The sequence below is a fragment of the Hypanus sabinus genome, chromosome 18 (genome assembly GCF_030144855.1).
Source record: "Hypanus sabinus isolate sHypSab1 chromosome 18, sHypSab1.hap1, whole genome shotgun sequence".
NCBI classification, from domain to species: Eukaryota; Metazoa; Chordata; class Chondrichthyes; order Myliobatiformes; family Dasyatidae; genus Hypanus; species Hypanus sabinus.
In genome coordinates this window covers 35,973,961-35,986,017 of record NC_082723.1, presented here as the reverse complement: position 1 = coordinate 35,986,017, position 12,057 = coordinate 35,973,961, and the positions used below count along the sequence as shown (strand labels likewise).

Genomic DNA, 12,057 nt, shown 5'->3' with positions numbered 1-12,057 from the left:
TGAAAGACAGATATAAAACTTTACCATATATAAACCCAGCATCCTCACGCAGCTGTCCTGCCTTCAGACTATTATTATGCTAATAGGTCTATATAATGATGTTTTTAACATCTGGATAAGTTGTTTCCTCTCGTGTTTTGACAAAAGGTTTTTGACCGTGTGACTGCTTGCTTTTCCAGCCTTGATCCTCGACATGCTGGTGGGGGCAGGAGTACAGAAGCTAGTGAAGAGGAAAGGGCCTTCTGAGGTGACTCGGGGGATTTTGGATTACGTCGTCATGGATGTGTTTGCTTTCCCAGCTGCTCAGGCCAGCAGAGCGGTGATGGTGACGCGATTCTTCCTCAACCACCTGGTCCTAGCGGTGCCCTTGCGAATCCTGCTCGTTATCTGGGCTGGCGTCATCGGCCTCTCTCGTGTGATGATTGGGCGACACCACCTGACTGACGTCTTCTGCGGGTTTCTCATTGGCTATTTACAGTTCAACTTTGTGGAGTTGCTATGGTTACCATCTGGTACCTGCCAATTACTGGCATCAGTGATTCCAATATGATAGACACTGGAGCTGCACGGATGAAGCAGATAAAAGATGGGTATGGGGTACTGGATGTTGGGGTGGACATCAGCACCCGCATTGGTGAAATGGTGGAACTAGAATTTGCAATGCCTCCTGTAGCCCTTCAATAGTGCATTTTTGGAAAAGTGGAAGACATTTCTGCCTTTTAGATTCTTTAGAAGATAGAACTCTTCAAAATTGCATTTGAAAAATTCAAAATATTTGCTTGTAATGAAGGTAAGCTGGGTTGTGGGGAAGGGTGGGTGGGACATTGCATTGGCTGCCAATATCACAATACCTTCAACTTATCAAAATACCATGAATGAGACTTTTAATAACAGTGAAGGATGCCAGAGTCTGTTCAATAGGAAATGCTGGAACGGTCAACTGGTAGAAATGTGGGAAGGGTGCTATCATTTCCGACCGACGTCAAAAACTGGCTGTTCTTGCCATCCTTTCATCTATATCTTACTGACAACGTGGCCTGCTGTTGCAAAGTAACTTGCAGGTGAATAAATGAATACTCATCATGGATTTAAAACCTCGTGGGCTTGAATGGGTGTTGGCTTCCCATTGACCATCTGCTTCCAAACCACCGGCCACACGAAGACAGCTGGAAGAAGCCCACTGGCCGTCACAAGCCAGCTGTGACCCAAAAGCCATAAAGTGATGTGAACGAGCCTTGTTCATGCAGTTCGCTGTTTCTGATGGGGGGAGCTGCACGTCAGTGGTACAACTATGACTGGGATTTGTGGGAAGACTGCAATTATGTAACCCTTTGGAATAAGCATGACTATTTTCTTGTTTATAGCCTGGATGCATTAAACGTGTTTGTATTCTGTAGTGATATTGGGTGGATTATTTCCGAGTAAAGCTTTGATTGCAGTCGTATACTTGTGTGCCTCAGAAAGTTCTCAAGTGCCTGGCAAGGGATTGCCATTAAGAACAGATATTGCCACTGCCCAAGCAGAGTCCACGCAGTAAACTGAAATTCCATTTAGTCTACCTGTGGTGGTGAGGGAAAGGATACTGGCCCAGGACACAGAAAGAACTTCCTGCTACTGAAGGAAGAAAGAGCTCACACTTTGAAAGCACTTTCCACCACCGCGTCAAAGCCTTTAGCACTTCACAAAAGAGGTCATTTCTAAAACGGGCTCAACAGCACTGAAAGTAGCAGCCATTTCTCCACAGCCTACCCCCAACAAACTTCAGGACAGTAATTTGTTTTCTGGGAATAACTCTCTGCTGCTATTCAAAACAGTGACCTCAGACTGCAGACATTTGATTGGAGTTGAGTAAACCCAGCCTTCTAATATTCATTTGTAGAGAAATACTGTCACGTACAGGATTTTCTACAGCCACACAACATCCCAATTTGGAAAAATATCACTATTCCTTCATTGCCATTGGATCAGAGTCCTTGTAGTCACTGGCCAGCAGCATCACAAAACTCTTCTCACTCCACTTCCATGGCCGGGGCAAGAAGATGGCTTACTCAGGATAACAAAAGCTAATCTCACAAACTAATACTTCAGTTCAAAACTTACTTTATAGAATCCATTTCAGCTCAATATTGAGTCATTAATCCCAGTTTGAACAATCTACACAAGAGTTTCGTGTACAGACTTCAGAAAAGTCTAAGGCTATGAAATGTTTTTTTTTAAATAAGAGATCTCAAACTATTTCTGAAACAGTTTATTATGAAACATAATTGCCTCCCTTGCCCGAACAGTAAATTACAGCTTTCATTGATTACTATTATAACTGTACAGTGTGATCAAAACAAAACACTGGATATAAAAATTAAAACAGCCAAGTCAGCCAGTGCCCAGTGGAAATGCTCTACAAGGTGGCTCAAATTTCGGTTAAGTGCAGCTAAAATTATCTTAAAGCACTCCCACCCACCATAAACAGGAGCTACTCTGACATGCTTTTGCCCTTAATCTGACAAAGACTAGTTTACTGCCACGCCTGCAGGTACAGACCTATGTTCCCCCCAGATTCCAATTCACCTGTTCAAATTCCTCCAGCATTTGGCCTTCACCATTTTTAATCCTCTAAGGTCTCTGAACTCTTTGATGCACCATCAATAACTCTCTGAGACGTGAGGCGAGATATCGGCTTTTATTGACTGGAAGAAAGAACAAGCAGCAATTAACCACCATGCTACATCCTGGAGTCTGAGAGGCAGGGCTCAGGCCCCAATCACCTTTATACCGGGGTCTGTGGGAGGAGCCACGGTCAGTGGGAGGAGCCACAGGAGCAGTCAGTGGGGGGGGGGGGGGCGTGTCCAGACAGGTATATGTAGTTCACCACACTCTTGTACATCCCTGTATTTCCTCACTGTACCACTGGTAGCCGTGGAGTCCTCTTTCCGCTTTCCAACTCTCCTTTCTCATCGAAAATCATTTAAAACAAACTTGCTTCTCCAAGTTTTTGGTCATCTGATGTGATACCTCTATGTCTGCTTGGTCACATTTTAAAGCCGCTGTATAAAGGCCATGTCTCAAGTTGGGTTATATTGACATCAACATAGAAGAAGATGGGGACTAGTTGTCCAGTTCTTCTGCTGTAAGATTCCCCTTCAGGTTTGGCTTTCTATAATCAAGTGACCATATTTTGCAGGATGGGGCGCTGTTGCCTTTACAGTCCCTCCTTTAGGGACTGCCCAATAGCGCGGCTGATAACGCCACTGCCTCATAGCACCAGACACCCTGGTTCAATCCTGACCTTGGATGCTGTCTGCATAGAGGAACCACACAGATTTTGTCCAGGTGCTCCAGTTAACTTGGTCACAGCAATGAGAAATACGTTGAGGAGAATAAAAAAGTTTGCTTGACTCAAGGTTTGTCAGTTAACAGTTCTAGTCATCCTCTGGCTGATATGAAAGATGCAAATGGACATGTTAGCTGACCGATGGCTGGAACGGGAATTCATATGTCAAAAGCTCTCACAGATCATCCAACTGCAGTTGGCAAGTCATCCACGTGGTCACTGGTTGATTTCATTTGGCTCATCACGGGCCTAGAACAGGGTAAGACATTCCCCCACAGGAAGGACATGCAGATAGGTGGGCCAGAGGAGCAGTCGGCCTAGAAGTGCAGCATCTTGCACTGGTCAGTCCAGCATTGATAGAACTCCAGAGGTTCCCTTCCTCAGGTAGGTGTGGGGGAGCCTCAGGCACACCAATGAGGTGCAGAAATTGTCACTGATTTGTTGTCTCTTTCTGTGCCGAGGAGTTTCGACGTTATTGTTAGTGGGAGGTTGCTGGGCAAATATTGGCTTCGGTCTTTCCGTAGTGACCACATTTAAAAAGTATTTCACTGATCGTAAAGTGTCTGGGACATTCTGAGGACACATATAAATGTGAGTCTTTTTTTAAGATGCTCAGATTTATTTTTAAGCACAAGATTTTTTTCAAAATAGACATATACTGTCTTCTAAATCTTTAATGGTAGTGGGTTAAATTACATCGATAGTTTTCAGGCATGACCAGACTTCCTTCTGGCTAGTGGGCAATGTTGAAAAGGCATTACCTGTTCAGTGACTGAGTATGACTTGAATTGTATACACAATGAAAGGTCAACTTTGGCCAATTTTTTCTACCTGCCATTGTTCTTCACCAGGCGATGTTATTAATCACATTTCCCAGAAGATTGTGGTTGACTAGTTACTTACCGTTTTCTAGACAGAGCTAGCAGGATGAAGCTTCATGGTCTTTGGTGTCCCACTTTCATTGGCCCTGATGTTGACAAGGAAGTGAGGAGGGAATAGGAAAGCTGGAGGCCTCTCACCGTTGTAACATCAGGATAGTGTTTGAAGAATTCTTGACTGATCCTCTGCCTACCTGGCCGAAAGTTGGAAGGAGGAATATGGTAACTGGCAAGAGCATCTGTGGGAAAGGAAGCTTTACCTTGGTGAGCTGGTATCTCCTACCACATTACAACTCCTCTGTCATCCATATAAGTCTGTGTGGTGGCTGCACGTATGTCATCATCACCAAGCTGGCCAGGAGGATTAAACCAAGATTAAACAGAAGAATGGAGCAGTTCTGAAGGTAAAGTAATTTCAGTGTGTCAACCAGCCCTCTTCAAACCACATCAAAGATTTCCTTCACTTAAAAGGTACCAAGGCAGCAAGTGCATGTAAACACCAGCACCTCCATCTGATTTCCCACCAGCTTACACACGGTGCCTGATTAGACAGCCATTGACCACTTGTCACTGGGTCAAAATCCCAGAACGCCCTCTCTAACAAAACTGTATTTGTTTCTTCACCTCTGATCGCAACGTTCCTGAACAGGGTACAAGGGGTTTCCAATCTCACGTCTGAAATGGATTTGCAACTCTTGTGTTTAACATGTTGTTGATTTGTCCAATGTCTTTGAGAAATAGTGGTTTGTGTTTCCTGGGAGAGTTGTTGTTATCCTTAAGTCTTCTGTTATTCATCTCTGTAAGTCATGAAAGGAAGCTTAAAATGTCTCTGGGCCTCTAGCTGTGAGTGTAGTGTCCAATATGATTCATTATGTCCTGGTATAGTTATTCAGAACAAAACATCCCAGCAATGAGGCAGTTGCTATAAAGCACCAGACGATGACTCATTTATCATCCCAAAATGAATCCAGTCATCACATTCACTGTGCTGCTTTCCAGCATTTGTCCCTGGCTTATCTCATTTCACAAATTCTGACTATCTTTATTCAGACAGTTTTGCTTTAAGCAGAAGTTAACACTTGCAGAGCTATGTTTTTCACTGACCCTTAAGTTCTGGACCATTGTTATGTTTGGTCATAGTTTAAATTCACAATTGTGTTAGAAAAATACCCTTCTAATCCAGCATGTACTTTCTCACAAAGGCCCAACATAAAGGACGAGAAGTGACGGCCAAAACCTGTCAGCCTTCCAGTGACGCATGAAAACTGGCAATTATTCAAAGGAACACTTCAAATTTTATAATTCTTAATTCATACAATCAAGAACCATACAGAATGCATGGCTGTTGCTGAACCATCCCTTATCCCTATTATTCTTGATACTTATTGCAACACAGGAGCTGTCAGTCTGGTGGGTCCATGCCATCTCCCAGCAGAGCAATCCCATCTATTCCACTGCCCTCCTTGTCAACATATTCCCTGCAACTAATGCCCATCAACTTGATTATTTATTTCCCAGATAGCTGCACCAAGGGGTAATTTGCAATGGCTAATTAATCTACTAGCACATCTTTGGTGAAATAGAAAGAAACCTATGAGGCCTCAGAGAGAACATACAAACTCCACTCTGACAGCATAATTGAACCCAGCTCCCTGAAACTCTGAGGGAGTTTGCAACCAATGCAACCAATATTTATGTATTTCCCCGATGAAAATTATAATGAATCTAAAGTATTGCCCTTTCCAGATCATAACCACCCATTGAGTGATTGTTTAAATAAAAATCTTCCTGGAGCCTTTTTCACCATAAGATAAATCTGTGGCATCATGATACTAACCCTTCTACTTGTTTCTAAATCCCAACTCGTCTTCAAAAGACTTTGCCTGTATTAAATATTCCCTGGTCCCAACATTCCTTACCTCTGGTATCATTCCCATAAATCACCTTTGCAGACTTCCACAGACCTTACAACCCTTCTATCGGGGTGGAATTAAGCTGGACAGACATCTCCAGCCATTGTCAGAGCTAAGGATGGGGAACCCCGTGGCACGTGTGCCAAAGGTGGTACATGCAAAAATTCTGTTGGCACTCAGCATGCAGTGATGCCCCTTGATTCTTTAAACCCTAAGAAGATATAAAATGATTAATGCTAAATGATGCAGCAAATGATGTTATACAACTCAAGAGCAGTGATGTTTTTACATGAAATGCTCATGCTGGTTTGGCGTCAGCTAGACATTCTGATAGCACAAGACATTTGATGATACGTTTTGCAGACCTGGTGAACACATCAGCATTTGGACAGAAAATGGCCACATAAAATTGTTATTTTTAAGTTGTCTCTTTGAAAGATTCATATCAATTATTTTTGAACTGCTTTTCTAAAATGCTTCTTTTATTTCAATCTGTGTCTGTTCTGCTGTTACTAATAGTAAAATGATGATACAAGTAAGTAAACAACAGGACTCATCTTTTTTTCCCTTTAAGTACATAATTATTGTTACTAATTCATTAATCAGTGATAGTCTTGTCACAAAATTAATATAGAATACAAGAGATTTTCTAGAAGATTATCGCTGATTTGGGCACACTCTCAAAAAGATTCTGCACTTCTGATCTCACCAATGATTCATTAACTACATTGCTTAATTCACACAGTTCTTCCTGAATTGTGTATACCATTATGATAATAATTATGCTTTAATAATTATCATATCTCAGGAACCAACTCTTGGTGAAGGCAGACAGCACCAGCATAGACATTGTGGTCTGAGGAAAGGATGGCTTGAAGATTATCACCTCACAGTCCAGAAGTCATTCATAGAAACATAAAAAATAGGTGCAGGAGTAGGCCATTCGGCCCTTTGAGCCTACACCGCCATTCAGTATGATCATGGCTGATCATCCAACTCAGAACCCTGTACCTGCTTTCTCTCCATACCCCCTGATCCTTTTAGCCACAAGGGCCATATCTAACTTCCTCTTAAATATAGCCAATGAACCGGCCTCAACTGTTTCCTGTGGCAGAGAATTCCACAGATTCACCACTCTCTGTGTGAAGAAGTTTTTCCTCATCTCAGTCCTAAAAGGCTTCCCCTTTATCCTTAAACTGTGACCCCTCATTCTGGACTTCCCCGACATCGGAAACAATCTTCCTGCATCTAGCTTGTCCAATCCTTTTAGAATTTTATATATTTCAATAAGAACCCCCCTCAATCTTCTAAATTCCAGAGAGTATAAGCCTAGTCGATCCAATCTTTCTTCATATGAAAGTCCTGACATCCCAGGAATCAATCTGGTGAACCTTCTCTGTACTCCCTCTATGGCAAGAATGTCTTTCCTCAAAATAGGGGACCAAAACTGTACACAATATTTTAGGTGCGGTCTCACCAAGGCCTTGTACAACTGCAGTAGAACCTCCCTTTTGCTATGAATGCCAACATACCATTCAAATCCTTTTGCTATGAATGCCAACATACCATTTGGCTTTTTCACCATCTGCTGTACCTGCATGCCCACCTTCAATGACTGGTGTACAATGACACCCAGGTCTTGTTGCATCTCCCCTTTTCCTAATCGGCCACCGTTCAGATAATAATCTGTTTTCCTGTTCTTGCAACCAAAGTGGATAACCTCACACTTATCCACATTAAATTGCATCTGCCATGAATTTGCCCACTCACCTAACCTACCCAAGTCACCCTGCATCCTCTTAGCATCCTCCTCACAGATAATGCCGCCACCCAGCTTCGTGTCATCCACAAACTTGGAGTGTATTGAATATTACATTAATATTTGAGCAATATTATAAGCATATTGTTTGATGAAGCATTCTTTGGTGTTTACATTTTCTTTCTTTCTTTTTCAATCTTTTTATTATTATTAATAATATGAACAAAATACAATTGATATATAGGTAACGGGATTACAAACATACACATTTCCATTGCACATGAAAGAATACATAAGCAATGATTACAGTATAAATGAGTATTCCCAAATCATGAACGATACAGTATATATATATGAACAAGGTAAATCTGGGTATATCATAATATATAATATAAAAAAAACAGAAAAAAGAAAAAAATATATTATGCAAAAAAAAAACTAAACTAATAATCTAATGGCTAATAAAGAAAAAAAAGCAAAAAAAGTAAAAGAGAGAAAGAAAAACTGGAAAAAGAATAAAAAGGGCTGTTTATAATATCTCACAAGAATACAAAATCATCAGTGTCGTCAACTCCAATCCTCTCAACATATATAAAACTAAAGCTGGAAAATCAAATAGGCTTGAAACAGGGTCATATTACATCATATGAAAATATTGAATAAATGGTCTCCATATCTTTTCAAATTTAATAGAAGTATCATTTTCATTACAGGCTATATGTAAAAGTATGTGAATGCCATACGTCATCAATTCCACCATGACATAAGCCCATGCCTCACTAAAAGCAACACTAAGAAGCGTACACGTTATTCTGGGCTGCGTGTTCTTTCGATTAGTTTTATGCTTTGGAGTTACAAAACATAACAGTGGCAACAAGGAAGTTTTAAAATGAACCTGTTGAAGCACAACACTTCTTTTCTTCACAAGAATTGAGAGACAGATTGAGATTTTAAAAATAGTGCAACATGTGTCTCTTCAGAAAAGGGGAGAGACAGTCGAGTAAAAAAAAAGAAGCAGAAAACGGACAAGATTCACAGGTTCAGAAACAGTGAGTACCAGCTGATAACAACAATACACTCTTTTTTAAAAAGCAGAAGTGGCTGGTACATCAGAAAGATAGACACGTCTGATTGCAGAGCTGGGTGATGTATATTGAACAATCTGAGCAGTATTTTAAAACAAATGGAATGCCTGATAAGATATGAGTGCCAGTTTTGCTGAATATAATACAATTTGCTGAAAAGTTTAACTGCTCCAACAAACCAGCTGATACGAGCTTTGCTGATGTCATTAACATAATACAGGAACATTTAGAACCAAAACCACTGATGATTGCAGAACAATTTAGCTTTCATAAGTGGAATCAAAAGGAAGGGGAGTCCATTTCAGTGTATGTGGCTGAATTGAAGAAATTGTCCATGCATCGTCACTTCAGTAATGGGCTTAATGATGCGCTGAAAAATGAGCTGAGTCATATGGAGACTGAGGGAATTTTTCCCAAGGTTGAGTGGAGTCCAGTGGTCACAGTAGATAAGAAGAATAGGTCAGTAAGGATCTGCAGTGATCTTTAAGGTCACCATCAACCCAGTACTGAGAGTAGATCAATACCCTCTGCCCAGGGTAGAAGATACCTTTGCAAAGCATTCTGGAGGAAAACACTTCAGCAAAGTGGACTTAGCTGAGGCCCACCTAGATAAGCTAGAAGCTTATCTCACTGTAAACACTCGCAAGTGGCTTTATCACTATAATGGGCTTATTTCTGAAGCAGTATCCGCATTTGCACTCTGTCTGAATGCCAAGGAGCAGGTGCTGCAAGGCTCCCCAGGCACTCACTATTACTGGTTAGGATAACAAGGAACATCTACAAAATCTCAAGACAGTTTTAAAAAGACTAGAAGATTGTGGGCTCAGAGCATGACACAATAAGTGTAAATTCTTTAAACCAAGTATTACTTACTGTGGTCACACCATCGATGCACAAGAATTACACAAGTGTGCTGAGATGTGCTAAGCAGCTCAAGGCCAAAGGACGTGTCGCATTTGGGGTCCTTTTTAGGATTTGTCAATCACTACCGAGGTGATCGAAAGCGGGTGCTTGGAAAGATTAAGGACCAAACTGGACCACTTTCCTACACGGTGGAGATTGCGTCAGATGTCAGCTGGAGATGACACACCAATCAGTTGAGGAGAGCAGCGTCAATTGTTAGAGAAGAAAGGTGCCCAGAGCTGTCTCTGAGTCCTCTCCTACAGCCACCATGGAGGAGGCCCCAGATCATGAGATTGTTTCACAGCCACAAGTCTCACCTGCCAAGCAGAGTAACCCTTCAACCCTTGTCAGGAAAGATGTTATCCCACAAGAGTAAGAAATCCTCTACAGCAATTGAATCTCTACAAATTAAAATTTACTATGCAGTGGATGTCTGTATAGTAGATATATATAACTAAGCAGTTAGTTATATATAACTAAGTTTATAACTAAGCACGGAGGAGTGTAGTGTATTTAATATTTCAATAATATTTGAGAAATATTGTAAATATATTGTTTGATTATGCATTCCTTGTTGTTTACATAATTCATTATGGGTTATATGTAAAAGTATGTGAATGGCATACGTTATCACACCACCATGTCATCTCACTAAAACTGAGACTAAGAAGTATACACGTTATTCCCGATTCTGTGCTTTTCTTTCAAAGTTACAAAACATAACATCATGCTCTATTGATCAGCAGTGATCCCTGACTTCCTGCAAGCATCTTAGGCTATCCACAAAAGGCACTACTGTCATGAAAATTGTTGTTTTGCAGCAGCAGTACAGTGCAATAGGTGAAAAATCACTACAAGCTACAACAAGAAATATTTAAAAAAATAAGTAGTGCAGAAAGAGAGCAAAATAGTGAGGCAGGGTTCATGGACTGTTCAGAAATCTGATGGTGGAGGGAGAAGAAGTTGTTTCTGAAATGTTGAGTGTGTGGCTTCAGGCTCCTGATGCAAGTACTGAAAAAAGGGCATGTCCTAGGAGATGAGGGTCCTTAATGATGGATGCTGCCTTCTTGAGACATCGCCTTATGAAGGTGTCCTCAGTGGTGGGAAGGCTAGTGCCTTTGCTGGAGCTGGCTGGGTTTACAAACACCCGCAGCTTTCCCTGATCCTCTGCATTAGTTCTTCCATACCAGACGATAGCGCAAACATTCAGAAGGCCCTCCAAAAGGCCGCAGGAGAGTGCAAAGTCCTAAAAATGCCCACCTGTCCCAGTTCCGGTTGCTCCTTTCATCTCGTTGCTACTTTTGGGCGACTTCTGAGTCGGGACAGACAGCCTGCGGATGAGCAATGAGCCGAGCTTAAATATGCCTCTTGAGTTTGTGCTTTATATTCCGTGTTTTTGCTCCTTTTTCTTTTGTTGCAGTTTGCACACAGAGGTGGGGGGGGGGTTGGTGTTTTTTCTTTGAACGGGTTGGTTCTGTGTCTCTTTGTTTATTGGCTGTCTGTGGGGAAGACAAATCTCGGGGTTGTGAACTGCATACGTACTTTAATGATAAATGTAATTTGAAGCTTCGCTCCGCAAGTGTTTACTGCTCAACAGCCACAGAATATGTGGGACCTACATTGACCTTAGAGCCCATGGAATGGAATGGAAGTAAATCGTCCTGTGCGAGGGTCCCTCGGCAGATACCGATAGAAATGCAAGGAATTTTGCTTTATGCTGTGGAATAATGGATGTATCTGTCAAATGTCACATCCCCCCCCCACCCACCTGCCCTGTGTTAATTAGTTTGGGGGGGGAATAAAGAAAGAAAGACAGATTTCCAATTTTGTATTTATGGTGTGAGTTTCATAGTCTGGAAAGAGAAAAGTCTTTTGAGGTGTTAGCATACAAAAACAGTGCACATTCACTTCATTGTAGAGTTTCAGGATTTGCCATAAGGAAGATTTAATGGAAAATGTATGCAGTCATTAAATGCTCCTTCTATAACAACAGATTTTTTATTTGCATAACACTTTGCACATGCCATTAAATCCTAAAGCACTTAGCAGCCATGAAGTACTTTTGGAGGACAGTTATTAGCATGGATTTGTGGCACTTAACTCCAGTGGGAGTAGCTGTGCTCATGTTAATAGCCAGATGATCTGTTCTGTGGGTGGTAGATGAGGAATAAATATTGACCTCTGGACAATG

General features: G+C 41.4%; 1 protein-coding gene across 1 annotated transcript in view; it reads left to right on the top strand.

Annotated features, from left to right (window-relative positions):
- LOC132377503 (inactive phospholipid phosphatase 7) overlaps positions 1 to 795 on the top strand; it is a 41,553-nt gene extending 40,758 nt beyond the window's left edge. Inside the window, exon 2 of the mRNA XM_059943781.1 lies at positions 180 to 795. Coding sequence (XP_059799764.1) covers positions 180 to 550 — 371 coding nt within the window. The 3' untranslated portion in view covers positions 551 to 795. The remainder of the gene's footprint in view (positions 1 to 179) is intronic.
- The last annotated feature ends 11,262 nt before the right edge of the window (positions 796 to 12,057 follow it).